Here is a 15,464-nt window from a genome sequence, read left to right on the forward strand (position 1 = left end):
TGTGTGTTACCGGAACTTCTTGACGTAGTCAGCCACCTGTTCTGGAGCTGTCATGAAGTCCACATGATCCACGATCTTCCTGCAGAGACCAGAGGCAGACAATAGTCAGATCTCCGTTTGTGGCGCTGATGAATGAGTGTGTGTGTGTGTGTGTGTGGTACCTGTTGATAGTGTCTCCGTATGTGGCTCTGATGAATGAGTGTGTGTGTGTGTGTGTGTGTGTGTGGTACCTGTTGATAGTGTCTCCGTATGTGGCTCTGATGAGTTGCTGCAGAAGGTTCTTGATGTTCCTGCGGAGCCACTGGTTCCTCTCCTTCAGGTCAAACACCTCATCCATCAGCAGCAGCATCACACGCAGAGGGATGTTATCATCCACCTGGAACACACACACACACACACGATGCCAAAGCGACCGTTACACCACTATAATCCTTTCACTTATGAAGATGTTTCAGAGTAGAGGGCCCATAAGCTGGTGGGTCCCTGTGTGTGTGTGGGGGTGTGTTGTACTCACGTTGTCGTCCAGCTGGGCCGAGACTCGGCAGTGCTCTGGGTCAAAGTCAGACTTGGGGAGCAGTGGAGGCACCTGGACACCAGACATTACAGAGTTCAATTATGGTCAGAGTATAGTCAGAGTATGGTTAAATTATGGTCAGAGTATTGTTGAGTATGGGTAAATTATGGTCAGAGTATAGTCAGTATGGGTAAATTACAGTCAGAGTATTGTTAAATTATGGTCAGAGTATGGGTAAATTATGGTCAGAGTATTGTCAGAGTATGGGTAAATTATGGTCAGAGTATTGTTAGAGTATGGGCAAATTATGGTCAGAGTATTGTCAGAGTATGGTTAAATTATGGTCAGAGTATTGTCAGAGTATGGTTAAATTATGGTCAGAGTATAGTCAGTATGGGTAAATTATGGTCAGAGTATTGTTAGACTATGGTTAAATTATGGTCAGAGTATTGTTAGACTATGGTTAAATTATGGTCAGAGTATTGTTAGAGTATGGGTAAATTATGGGCAGAGTATTGTCAGAGTATGGGTAAATTATGGTCAGAGTATTGTTAGAGTATGGGTAAATTATGGTCAGAGTATTGTTAGAGTATGGGTAAATTATGGTCAAAGTATTGTTAGAGTATGGGTAAATTATGGTCAGAGTAGTGTTAGAGTATGGGTAAAGTATTGTTAGAGTATGGGTAAATTATGGTCAGAGTATGGGTAAATTATGGTCAGAGTATTGTTAAATTATGGCCAGAGTATTGTTAAAGTATGGGTAAATTATGGTCAGAGTATTGGCAGAGTATGGTTAAATTATGGTCAGAGTATAGTCAGTATGGGTAAATTATGGTCAGAGTATTGTTAGAGTATGGTTAAATTATGGTCAGAGTATGGTTAAATTATGGTCAGAGTAGTGTTAGAGTATGGGTAAATTATGGTCAGAGTATGGGTAAATTATGGTCAGAGTATTGTTAAATTATGGCCAGAGTATTGTTAAAGTATGGGTAAATTATGGTCAGAGTATTGGCAGAGTATGGTTAAATTATGGTCAGAGTATAGTCAGTATGGGTAAATTATGGTCAGAGTATTGTTAAATTATGGTCAGAGTAGTGTTAGAGTATGGTTAAATTATGGTCAGAGTATTGTTAGAGTATGGGAAAATTATGGTCAGAGTATTGTTAGAGTATGGGTAAATTATGGGCAGAGTATGGTTAAATTATGGTCAGAGTATGTGTAAATTATGGTCAGAGTATGGGTAAATTATGGTTAGAGTATTGTTAGAGTATGGGTAAATTATGGTCAGAGTATTGTTAGAGTATGGGTAAATTATGGTCAGAGTATTGTTAGAGTATGGGTAAATTATGGGCAGAGTATTGTCAGAGTATGGGTAAATCATGGCCAGAGTATTGTTAGAGTATGGGTAAATTATGGTCAGAGTATGGTTAAATTATGGTCAGAGTATGGTTAAATTATGGTCAGAGTATGTGTAAATTATGGTCAGAGTATGGGTAAATTATGGTCAGAGTATGGTCAGAGTATTGTCAGAGTATGGGTAAAGTATTGTTAGAGTATGGCTAAATTATGGTCAGAGTATTGTTACAAGCAGAGCCAATAAAGGAAAACAAGAGGTGGTTAGAGTGTTGGACCAGTAACCGAAAGGTTGCTCGATTGAATCCCTGAGCTTTTAAGGTAAAAATCTGTCGTTCTGCCCCTGAACAAGGCAGTTAACCCACTGTTCACCAGTAGGCCGTCATTGTAAATAAGAATTTATTCCTAACTGACTTGCCTAGTTAAATAAAAAAAATCCCGCCACCATGACAAAGGGTCAGCAGATGTGTCCCGTTCCTTCTCTTCCATATAGCGGGTCATCTAGGTGTCATCATACACTCTCAACTTTAGTTGTTCTACAAACGTTGGGCTATAAGTTTTGATTTTTAATACATTTTAATGCTGCATGATGCGACTCTAATGACGATTTGAAAAAAGATGCTTGAAAGGCTTGAGCTCTGCTTTGTTTGTTTTTGCGCAGGCTGTACACACTTCATCAGTCTCTCATTCACAATTTGACAAGCATTCCCTTTGTGGCCGTAATGCACCCTAAAAAAAAAACAATCAGTCTGTTGTACCCTTCTCACTGAGTGCTGCGTGCTCTCTATCACATTATCGGGTCTTTCTCACAGGCTACAAGTGAAGATGGACAACGGGGACGCAACTGCGCGTGTCGTTATTCAATTCCGAGGTGCATATTGAAGATATTGGAAGAACTGGTCACATTTACTTTTCGTCAGCCATCAAGATGAGTAGGCCTAATGAACAGCAAAACCACTAGCCTACGTCAATCTACTATCCCCCATAGTACAAAAGTTGACCTATTCTATTCTGTGCAATAAATTAATATTCCAAACATAGTCTGAGACAGTAGTGGAATGCGATAGATCCCAAATTAAATACAACCACTAGCATCAACAAAAACATGCTTTACACAATGTGGCTTACACAACAGATCAGAACGTTTAGCTTAACATGCTGATAAACTATTAGGCTATTTCTTCACATTATAAGCACAGCAATGCGCACATGGCAGTAGGATATAAGCACGAATGTGTTCCATTAGTGGAAAACACCATTATCAAAAGTGAACGCAAATGCGATCTAGCATGTAATGCTTTTAATATGAAGGTGCATTTTTTATGGTGAAAATTATCTTCCCCAAACTTGATATTCACATGCTGCTTTTGTTTTTGGCCACTTGTGATACAAACCTTAACAAAAAATATTGGCCAATGGGCTAGGCTACATGAGGTGTGCGACTATGATTAAAAAAAAATTATGCTGGGTATCATTCACAAGTGATATGAAATACATGTCATTTATGCACTTAAATAGTGAGTGGAGGAAGCTTTTCCCGTGGTTCATTTTCATGCCGGTCAGGTAGGCTCTACTCCTGTTGTAAAGAGAAGCAATGTGCTTAATATTAGGAAAGTTGAGAAATAAATATAGTAGGCCTAGCCTATAGAAAGCTGATGGGATCCTCCTCTTTTTAATAGAGGCCATCACTGTTTTCTCACACAATTGCACAGCCTATAGAAATGTTGTGCAACATGAGCTCATGGGCTCTCATGAAGTGTTTGATTAGATTTTTGATTATATTTGCATTGATGTCAGAGTGATTAGAGGGCCAATAGAGGGCCAATAGAGGGCCAATAGAGTGCCAATAGAGTGCCAATAGAGTGCTGACTACCAGACAGTTAGTGAGTTTGGTAGGTTACTAATGACCATCAGCAGCATCAGAGCTTGGAGAAGCCTAGTTACCGTGACTAAACAGTCACTTGGCATTTGACTGCCTTCATGACTCGTGACGGCCGGTGTGGCGGTAATACGGTCACCGCAACAGCCCTAATCCCATGTTGGCTGGGTTATGGTTGTACTAAAGTTGCAGTTAGGGTCCTTACCTTGAACACGGACTGTTTGATGTCCTGTCCCAGTTTCTCAGACATGCGTCCCATGTTGTCAGCAGCCTTGTTCATCCCTCCAGCCAGGCTGTCTGGCAGGCCCTTCACAGCGTTGGACACGTTACGCATCGAGCTACGCAGTGGGTTCACAAACGTATCCATCTGAGGACACACACACTGGAGAGGTGAGTTTGTGTAGTGAGATACCGTAGATAAGCAACTAGACTATCTGCAGTTGGGCAAGGTGAGTGTGTCTCTCTCTCTGTGTGTGTGTGTGTGTGTGTGTGTCTGTGTGTGTGTGTGTGTCACTCTGTGTGTGTGTGTGTGTGTGTGTGTGTCTCTCTGTGTGTGTGTGTCTCTGTGTGTGTGTGTGTGTGTGTGTGTGTGTGTGTGTGTGTGTCTCTCTGTGCGTGTGTGTGTGTGTGTGTCTCTCTGTGTGTGTGTGTCTCTCTGTGTGTGTGTGTCTCTCTGTGTGTGTGTGTGTGTGTGTGTGTGTGTGTGTCTCTGTGTGTGTCTCTGTGTGTGTCTCTGTGTGTGTGTGTGGGTGTGTCTGGGTGTGTGTGGGTGTGGGTGTGTGTGGGTGTGTCTCTCTCTGTGTGGGTGTGTCTCTCTCTGTGTGTGGGTGTGTGTCTGTGTGTGTGTGTGTGTGTCTCTCTCTGTGTGTGGGTGTGTGTCTCTCTGTGTGTGGGTGTGTGTCTCTCTGTGTGTGTGTGTGTGTGTGTGTCTGTGTGTGTGTGTGTGTGTGTGGGTGTGTGTGTGTGGGTGTGTGCGTCTCTGTGTGTGTGTGTGTGTATGAACCTTGCGTGCGAAATCTCCCTTCCCCTTGCTGTACTGTTTATTCTCCAGGAAGTCGTAGACGTAGTGAACCAGAGTAGGACAGGCCTTCACCATCTCTGGATTCAGCAGCAGCTAACACACAGACAAGACAACAGAGGAATGGTTATAGCCAAGTAAACGGGTGTACTTAAGGCATGACACACTCCTTCGACACACTCTTACCTGTAGGTACGAGTTCAGGTCTTTTTTCCTCCTCTCCAGGAAGTCTCTGTCCATGTTGTTAAATGTCTTCTTCCCCGGTAGCTTCAGGATCGACGTCAAATTCTCAAACTGGAACAAAACACACACAGGTTCCCAAAATGGAGGTACAACACACCCATAGAGGATGTATGGAGGCCGCATTTGGACAAAAAAGTATGTTTTAGCATGGGGCAGCGCCATTCAGGATTCCACCATGTTGGAAGTAGTCAACTGGGTGGGACTTCCTATTGTTTAAGGAAGGATCACATAATTACATCCAGGTCATCAGGAGGGATCAGACAATTAATTATACTTGTGAGCAAACATTCCATAACTGCAGGTGGCAGTATATCCCCAGCCTTGGCTTTATACCGGTCAGACTATACACCCTCCAGCACAGTAGGTGGCAGTATATCCCCAGCCTTGGCTTTATACCGGACAGACTATACACCCTCCAGCACAGTAGGTGGCAGTAGCCACCTTTTCAGTTTACAAACTGCACTTATAGAAGCAGAAGAATAAATGGACTACTTTAAAATGGAGATCGCCCTCAATGGTGCTGCCCATGCTGGCACAGAAGATGCCATAGCCATGCCATCTTTCCATATCTATTTACACACCTTAGTAGTCAGAAGCTCTTTTCTATAGGCACACACACACACACACACACTCATATTTACCTTTACCTGCTCCGTGATCCTCATGTGGAAGTCGTGGAAGTCAGAGTAGCGTCGGTAGGTCTTCCAGGAGTCTTCGCTGCCGTCGTGGTTACGGCGCAACACAGTGATGGCGTAGAGGGCGTAGGTCTTGCCGTGGTCGTTACACACCCCTGTAGCACCCAGCAGCCCCAACCCCAACCCAGCCCCGGGAGACAGGCATCAGATACCGATACACAGAGCCCAGGAGGGGTGAAGAGAGGAGGGTAGGAGGGAGGCAGGTAGGGTAGGATGGAGGGAGAGGTAGGGAGGGGTGATGGTACATAGGATGGGGCATATGCAGACAGAGGGTGCCGTGGGTAGTGAGACAGAGGGTGCCGTGGGTAGTGAGACAGAGGGTGCCGTGGGTAGTGAGACAGAGGGTGCCGTGGGTAGTGAGACAGAGGAAGGAAAAACAAGAGAAGTGAAAGGAAGGGAAAAAGGAAAAACAGAAGACATGGTGATGGAATACTGACATGGTGATGGAATACTGACATGGTGATGGAATACTGACATGGTGATGGAATACTGACATGGTGGGTGATGGAATACTGACATGGTGGGTGATGGAATACTGACATGGTGGGTGATGGAATACTGACATGGTGGGTGATGGAATACTGACATGGTGGGTGATGGAATACTGACATGGTGGGTGATGGAATACTGACATGGTGGTGGAATACTGACATGGTGGGTGATGGAATACTGACATGGTGGGTGATGGAATACTGACATGGTGATGGAATAGTGACATGGTGGTGGAATACTGACATGGTGGTGGAATACTGACATGGTGGGTGATGGAATACTGACATGGTGGGTGATGGAATACTGACATGGTGGGTGATGGAATACTGACATGGTGGGTGATGGAATACTGACATGGTGGGTGATGGAATACTGACATGGTGGGTGATGGAATACTGACATGGTGGGTGATGGAATACTGACATGGTGGGTGATGGAATACTGACATGGTGATGGAATAGTGACATGGTGATGGAATAGTGACATGGTGATGGAATACGGACATGGTGATGGAATAGTGACATGGTGATGGAATAGTGACATGGTGAAGGTGATGGAATAGTGACATGGTGAAGGTGATGGAATAGTGACATGGTGAAGGTGATGGAATAGTGACAGGGTGAAGGTGATGGAATAGTGACAGGGTGAAGGTGATGGAATAGTGATTGGTGAAGGTGATGGAATAGTGACATGGTGAAGGTGATGGAATAGTGACAGGGTGAAGGTGATGGAATAGTGACAGGGTGATGGAATACTGACATGGTGATGGTGATGGAATAGTGACATGGTGATGGAATAGTGACATGGTGATGGAATACTGACATGGTGATGGAATACTGACATGGTGATGGAATACTGACATGGTGATGGAATAGTGACATGGTGATGGAATACTGACATGGTGGGTGATGGAATACTGACATGGTGATGGAATAGTGACATGGTGATGGAATAGTGACATGGTGATGGAATAGTGACATGGTGAAGGTGATGGAATAGTGACATGGTGAAGGTGATGGAATAGTGACATGGTGAAGGTAATGGAATACTGACATGGTGAAGGTGATGGAATACTGACATGGTGATGGAATAGTGACATGGTGATGGAATAGTGACATGGTGATGGAATAGTGACATGGTGATGGAATAGTGACATGGTGATGGAATAGTGACATGGTGATGGAATAGTGACATGGTGAAGGTGATGGAATAGTGACATGGTGAAGGTGGTGGAATAGTGACATGGTGAAGGAATAGTGACAGGGTGAAGGTGATGGAATAGTGACATGGTGAAGGTGATGGAATAGTGACATGGTGAAGGTGATGGAATAGTGACAGGGTGAAGGTGATGGAATAGTGACATGGTGAAGGTGATGGAATAGTGACATGGTGAAGGTGATGGAATAGTGACATGGTGAGGTGATGAATAGTGACATGTGATGGAATAGTGACATGGTGAAGGTGATGGAATAGTGACATGGTGAAGGTGATGGAATAGTGACAGGGTGAAGGTGATGGAATAGTGACAGGGTGAAGGTGATGGAATAGTGACATGGTGAAGGTGATGGAATAGTGACAGGGTGAAGGTGATGGAATAGTGACATGGTGAAGGTGATGGAATAGTGACATGGTGAAGGTGATGGAATAGTGACATGGTGAAGGTGATGGAATAGTGACATGGTGAAGGTGATGGAATAGTGACATGGTGAAGGTGATGGAATACTGACATGGTGATGGAATACTGACATGGTGATGGAATACTGACATGGTGATGGAATACTGACATGGTGATGGAATAGTGACATGGTGATGGAATAGTGACAGGGTGAAGGTGATGGAATAGTGACATGGTGATGGAATAGTGACAGGGTGAAGGTGATGGAATAGTGATTGGTGAAGGTGATGGAATAGTGACATGGTGAAGGTGATGGAATAGTGACATGGTGAAGGTGATGGAATAGTGACATGGTGAAGGTGGTGGAATACTGACATGGTGATGGAATACTGACATGGTGATGGAATACTGACATGGTGACGGAATACTGACATGGTGACGGAATACTGACATGGTGATGGAATAGTGACATGGTGAAGGTGATGGAATAGTGACATGGTGAAGGTGATGGAATAGTGACATGGTGAAGGTGATGGAATAGTGACATGGTGAAGGTGATGGAATAGTGACATGGTGAAGGTGATGGAATAGTGACATGGTGAAGGTGATGGAATAGTGACATGGTGAAGGTGATGGAATAGTGACATGGTGAAGGTGGTGGAATAGTGACATGGTGAAGGTGGTGGAATAGTGACATGGTGAAGGAATAGTGACAGGGTGAAGGTGATGGAATAGTGACATGGTGAAGGTGATGGAATAGTGACAGGGTGAAGGTGATGGAATAGTGACATGGTGAAGGTGATGGAATAGTGACATGGTGAAGGTGATGGAATAGTGACATGGTGAAGGTGATGGAATAGTGACATGGTGAAGGTGATGGAATAGTGACAGGGTGAAGGTGATGGAATAGTGACAGGGTGAAGGTGATGGAATAGTGACAGGGTGAAGGTGATGGAATAGTGACAGGGTGAAGGTGATGGAATAGTGACAGGGTGAAGGTGATGGAATAGTGACATGGTGAAGGTGATGGAATAGTGACAGGGTGAAGGTGATGGAATAGTGACAGGGTGAAGGTGATGGAATAGTGACAGGGTGAAGGTGATGGAATAGTGACAGGGTGAAGGTGATGGAATAGTGACAGGGTGAAGGTGATGGAATAGTGACAGGGTGAAGGTGATGGAATAGTGACAGGGTGAAGGTGATGGAATAGTGACAGGGTGAAGGTGATGGAATAGTGACAGGGTGAAGGTGATGGAATAGTGACAGGGTGAAGGTGATGGAATAGTGACAGGGTGAAGGTGATGGAATAGTGGACAGGGTGAAGGTGATGGAATAGTGACAGGGTGAAGGTGATGGAATAGTGACAGGGTGAAGGTGATGGAATAGTGACAGGGTGAAGGTGATGGAATAGTGACAGGGTGAAGGTGATGGAATAGTGACAGGGTGAAGGTGATGGAATAGTGACAGGGTGAAGGTGATGGAATAGTGACAGGGTGAAGGTGATGGAATAGTGACATGGTGAAGGTGATGGAATAGTGACATGGTGAAGGTGATGGAATAGTGACAGGGTGAAGGTGATGGAATAGTGACATGGTGAAGGTGATGGAATAGTGACATGGTGAAGGTGATGGAATAGTGACATGGTGAAGGTGATGGAATAGTGACATGGTGAAGGTGATGGAATAGTGACATGGTGAAGGTGATGGAATAGTGACATGGTGAAGGTGATGGAATAGTGACATGGTGAAGGTGATGGAATAGTGACATGGTGAAGGTGATGGAATAGTGACATGGTGAAGGTGATGGAATAGTGACAGGGTGAAGGTGATGGAATAGTGACAGGGTGAAGGTGATGGAATAGTGACATGGTGAAGGTGATGGAATAGTGACAGGGTGAAGGTGATGGAATAGTGACAGGGTGAAGGTGATGGAATAGTGACAGGGTGAAGGTGATGGAATAGTGACAGGGTGAAGGTGATGGAATAGTGACATGGTGAAGGTGATGGAATAGTGACAGGGTGAAGGTGATGGAATAGTGACATGGTGAAGGTGATGGAATAGTGACAGGGTGAAGGTGATGGAATAGTGACAGGGTGAAGGTGATGGAATAGTGACATGGTGAAGGTGATGGAATAGTGACATGGTGAAGGTGATGGAATAGTGACATGGTGAAGGTGATGGAATAGTGACAGGGTGAAGGTGATGGAATAGTGACAGGGTGATAAGAAAAGTAACAACATGAGATGTGAGGTAAGTGATGTGAGGAGATGAAGTCAGATGTGGAAGGGCGATGCAGAGTGGAGGAGGGGGCTAGTCAGGGGGAGGTGTTAGTAGGTCAAAAGGCTGACAACGGTTGTGGCCCTAAAAATAACCTGTCACTTCGCTGTAAAATCGAAACAATTGCCTCCCCCGCCCAGCCCAAACAATCAAATCAATTAATCAAATTTCAAAACATGGACATTTTATCATCCCTGATACTGTTGAATATTGATAACAAAAAACTCACTGACTGTCCTCTTGTAGTGTAAGAGGACAAAGCCACCTCCAGGCTCCTTGCTGCTGTAAGGAGACTGGAGGTGGCTTTGTCCTCTTACACTACAAGAGGACAGTCAGTGAGTGTTTTGCATTTTGACAGGGGAACGGTTTTAAGGCTACCACAGTCGTACACACACATCTCTGAATGAAACCTCATTAGTGGTCAGTAGTCACACATGCAAGTGAGAGAACATGGATAGCTGGTTTACTTTCAGTAACACACTAGCTTACAATAAATCACACTACAATACACTCATCTGACTGGAGATTATATCACGTGTGTGTGTGTGTGTGCACCTGTATCAGAGATGAAGGCGTGTAGCTGTATATTGTCATCATGGCAGGAGTTCGACAGGTCATCCAGAGACTATAAACAGAGGAGAGAGAAACAACCAATCAGAACCAGAGATACTGCCAATCTTCGGACTAACATCCAATCAACACCTGTGATACTGTTAATCCCTGTACTAACGGCCAATCAACAGCAGCGATACTGCCTGCTACTGTGACCTCTGCAGTAAAACTAACTGGTGTTAAATGTTAACAAGTCTACAGCAGGGTAGTTAACATCAGCAGTGGTTCAGTAAAACCTGTTGTAACAGTACTATGACTGGCTGTAGTTAATGATAACTGGTGTCTCAGGGGCTGACCAGGATTTACCAGATTAATGCTTCCTGTCGGAGAACCGTTGAACGATTCTGAAGAGGAAGAGAGGGAGAAAAAGAGAGGAAGCAGAGTTAAAGATACCAAACAAGAATTCACAAAATGGGACAAACACCAAATTGAGTGACTGTATGTAGAATTCTGCAAAAATATCCTCTGTGTACAACTTAAACCACCAAATAATACATGCAGAGCAGAATTAGGCTGATACCCGCTAATTATCAAAATCCAGGAAGTGATTCCCAAATCTTCCATAACAAAGCCATCACCTACAGAGAGATGAACCTGGAGAAGAGTCCCCTAAGCAAGCTGGTCCTGGGGCTCTGTTCACAAACACAAACAGACTCCACAGAGCCCCAGGACAGCAACACAATTAGACCCAACCAAATCATGAGAAAACAAAAGGATAATTCATTACTTGACACATTGGAAAGAATTAACAAAAAAAAAAGAGCAAAGTAGAATGCTATTTGACCCTAAACAGAGAGTACACAGTGGCAGAACACCTGACCACTGTGACTGACCCAAAATTAAGGAAATCTTTGACTATGTACAGACTCAGTGATCATAGCCTTGCTATTGAGAAAGGCCGCCGTAGGCAGACCTGGCTCTCAAGAGAAGACAGGCAATGTGCACACTGCCCACAAAATGAGGTGGAAACTGAGCTGCACTTCCTAACCTCCTGCCAAATGTATGACCATATTAGAAACACATATTTCCCTCAGATTACACAGACCCACAAAGATTTGAAAACAACCCCAATTTTGTAAACTCCTATATCTATTGTGTGAAATTCCACAGTTTGCAATCACAGCAACAAGATTTGTGACTTGTTGCCACAAGAAAAGGGCAACCAGTGAAGAACAAACACCATTGTAAATACAACCCATATTTATGTTTATTTATTTTCCCTTTTTTACTTTTTGCACATCGTTACAACACTGTATTGTGGTGGAAAATGTTATCTTGTGAAGAGACAGCCTTGAAAATGTTAATCTTGTCTTAGTATCATAAATAATCCTTGGTTCCTGCCTGTGCTTGGTAAAGATATGGGGGGGTCATTAAATCCTCTGTAGGAACCATCTGCCAGAACGGGCAGAATATGTTCCATAAGTTAAGATAGGAGACGGTGCCAGACACATGCCGGAACCAACCCTATGAACCATGACCACGTAACGTGTCTGTAACCAGTATATAAGATATCTAACGGGACTGCCCCGGTAGAGCTCCTGATGTACTTGGTGCATTGAGTTGGTTAGAACCTCTCAAGCGAGCTGATAATAAAGAATGATTCATTTAAGATTGACTTTTGAGTGTTTCATGTGTAGAATTTCCACGACAGTATATAGACATATGACATTTGAAATGTCTTTATTCTTTTGTAACTTCTGTGAGTGTAATGTTTACTGTTAATTTTTTTTTGTTTTTTTTCACTTCTGTTTATTATCGATTTCACTTGCTTTGGCAATGTAAACATAGGTTTCCCATGTCAATAAAGCCCCTTGAATTGAGTTGATATAGGACAACATTTACTCTTCACAGTCATGGAGAAACTCAATTTCTGGGGGGCTGTGATCATTTATAAAAAAAAATGTGTCCAATTAAAACCTAGGCAACCAGGTGAGGGAAGCTCCTAACTGATCAATGACCTTAATTGATTATTCAAGTACAAGGGAGAAGTGAAAACCCACAGACACTCGGCCCTCCAGGAATTGATTGTAACACCCCAGGGTTAAGCTATGCCAACAACGTAGACAGAGAGAGAAGCTGTACTTACCTCCGTCTCCGTCATCTGATCCTCTATAAGAGGGTTCTTTGAGCATGTCCAGTTCAGCTAACATCCTGACGTAGAGAGGACTCTGTCTGAACGACGGGTAGTACCTCTCATCACGGAGCATCATGTCATACACCTGCAACACACACACGGGCACGCACACACACGGGCACGCACACACACGGGCACGCACACACACGGGCACGCACACACACGGGCACGCACACACACGGGCACGTACACACGGGCACGTACACACGGGCACGTACACACGGGCACGTACACACGTCAGAACACGTGAATACTTTATTTGGATTGACAATCAAACATTAAGTACAAAGGTCTCCAATATCTCAGAGATGCTGGTTACAGTAGCTGTTACAGTTGATAGTCTGATAAAAATAGATCATTCAAACACAAACCCACCTTTCTCTGGATGTCGTCGAATATCTCTGGCGTGGGGTCACTGTCCTTCTGTAGCTTCTCTCCCAGTTTGAGAACAGACGCCTCATCTACCTGCACCCTGGGGGACGCCTGGAGAAAGAGGAAGAGAGATTATAAAATTAGTGTTTTTAAGTGATACTTCAGGATTTTGCCAATGAGGCCCTTTACTTCCCCAGAGTCAGAGGAACTCATGGATACCATTTGTATGTCTCTGTGTGCATTTTGAAATAAGTTAGCTCAATGGCTGGAAGTCTACGGGTATCCCATCGACTTCCAGCCATAGTCCCAGTCGGTATTCACATAATAAGGAACTCCCTCGACCACAGCCACAAAGAAAACTACATTCTTTTCTATTGACCCCTAATGTAAGAGGAAAAACTTCGCAGTTGATTTTTTGATATACAGAAATAACAAAACATGCTGAAAAGAAGCTGTGTTGTTCAATGTACATGTAACCAGGTCAGAAATCCCAACCTACGGTTTGCAATGCTCCCACGTAGGGAAATAGAGCCTGGGAGAAGAGCCCTGTGGCTTCAGGCTACTGAGCGACGTAGAGTGGGAAATGTGGGGAACCCGCTATACATGTAGACTGTGTGGAAAACATTTCATCACAGGTAAGACTTTTAACTGGTTTAGTACAGGGCCTTTGTAACTCCACTCATTACTTGTAGCTGTATAGTCTGTTTGTGTTGTTGGTCTTGGCTAGCGTAATGTTCTGGTCGGTAGCTAGCTAGCACTCACTCTAGTGGCTGTTTGTGTTGTTGGTCTTGGCTAGCGTAATGTTCTGGTCGGTAGCTAGCACTCACTCACTCTAGTGGCTGTTTGTGTTGTTGGTCTTGGCTAGCGTAATGTTCTGGTCGGTAGCTAGCTAGCACTCACTCACTGCTAGCGTAATGTTCTGGTCGGTAGCTAGCTAGCACTCACTCACTGCTAGCGTAATGTTCTGGTCGGTAGCTAGCTAGCACTCACTCTAGTGGCTGTTTGTGTTGTTGGTCTTGGCTAGCGTAATGTTCTGGTCGGTAGCTAGCTAGCACTCACTCTAGTGGCTGTTTGTGTTGTTGGTCTTGGCTAGCGTAATGTTCTGGTCGGTAGCTAGCTAGCACTCACTCTAGTGGCTGTTTGTGTTGTTGGTCTTGGCTAGCGTAATGTTCTGGTCGGTAGCTAGCTAGCACTCACTCTAGTGGCTGTTTGTGTTGTTGGTCTTGGCTAGCGTAATGTTCTGGTCGGTAGCTAGCTAGCACTCACTCTAGTGGCTGTTTGTGTTGTTGGTCTTGGCTAGCGTAATGTTCTGGTCGGTAGCTAGCTAGCACTCACTCTAGTGGCTGTTTGTGTTGTTGGTCTTGGCTAGCGTAATGTTCTGGTCGGTAGCTAGCTAGCACTCACTCACTCTAGTGGCTGTTTGTGTTGTTGGTCTTGGCTAGCATAATGTTCTGGTCGGTAGCTAGCTAGCACTCACTCTAGTGGCTGTTTGTGTTGTTGGTCTTGGCTAGCATAATGTTCTGGTCGGTAGCTAGCTAGCACTCACTCTAGTGGCTGCTAGCATCGGCATGAAGGAAGCCCTACAATAACGTTTTTCTAAGTAGTGAGAACTCTAAGGAGCAGGCAATGTTGAAAAGTCATCTTTAGACATGTTGTACTTTTCTTAAATGTAGTTTTGTAATTGACTAAAACAAGTAGACAACAACAAAAGTTGTTGTTGTTGTGAGCTAATGGGGTAACCACATGTTGTTGTTGTGAGCTAATGGGGTAACCACATGTTGTTGTTGTGAGCTAATGGGGTAACCACATGTTGTTGTTGTGAGCTAATGGGGTAACCACATGTTGTTGTTGTGAGCTAATGGGGTAACCACATGTTTTTGTTGTGAGCTAATGGGGTAACCACATGTTGTTGTTGTTGTGAGCTAATGGGGTAACCACATGTTGTTGTTGTGAGCTAATGGGGTAACCACATGTTGTTGTTGTGAGCTAATGGGGTAACCACATGTTGTTGTTGTGAGCTAATGGGGTAACCACATGTTGTTGTTGTGAGCTAATGGGGTAACCACATGTTGTTGTTGTGAGCTAATGGGGTAACCACATGTTGTTGTTGTGAGCTAATGGGGTAACCACATGTTGTTGTTGTGAGCTAATGGGGTAACCACATGTTGTTGTTGTGAGCTAATGGGGTAACCACATGTTGTTGTTGTGAGCTAATGGGGTAACCACATGTTGTTGTTGTGAGCTAATGGGGTAACCACAT

The 15,464-nt window shown here is 44.1% G+C and overlaps 1 protein-coding gene across 4 annotated transcripts in view; it reads right to left on the reverse strand.

Moving 5' to 3' along the window:
* The window catches only part of LOC115175362 (sorting nexin-13), a 63,127-nt gene that overhangs the window by 3,431 nt on the left and 44,232 nt on the right, over positions 1-15,464 (reverse strand). For 2 of the 4 annotated variants that reach the window (XM_029734580.1, XM_029734584.1), the window contains 11 exons: positions 13,208-13,315; positions 12,785-12,917; positions 11,005-11,042; positions 10,642-10,711; positions 5,655-5,797; positions 4,951-5,058; positions 4,750-4,860; positions 3,952-4,113; positions 515-586; positions 162-376; positions 11-79 (listed from right to left, as the gene is read on the reverse strand). In XM_029734580.1, coding sequence (XP_029590440.1) covers positions 11-79; positions 162-376; positions 515-586; positions 3,952-4,113; positions 4,750-4,860; positions 4,951-5,058; positions 5,655-5,797; positions 10,642-10,711; positions 11,005-11,042; positions 12,785-12,917; positions 13,208-13,315 — 1,229 coding nt within the window. Of the gene's footprint in view, positions 1-10; positions 80-161; positions 377-514; positions 587-3,951; positions 4,114-4,749; positions 4,861-4,950; positions 5,059-5,648; positions 5,798-10,641; positions 10,712-11,004; positions 11,043-12,784; positions 12,918-13,207; positions 13,316-15,464 lie in introns of all 4 variants that reach the window. The other 2 variants (XM_029734582.1, XM_029734581.1) reach the window with 2 other exon arrangements.

Source organism: Salmo trutta, chromosome 36 (genome assembly GCF_901001165.1).
Source record: "Salmo trutta chromosome 36, fSalTru1.1, whole genome shotgun sequence".
Classification (NCBI taxonomy): domain Eukaryota; kingdom Metazoa; phylum Chordata; class Actinopteri; order Salmoniformes; family Salmonidae; genus Salmo; species Salmo trutta.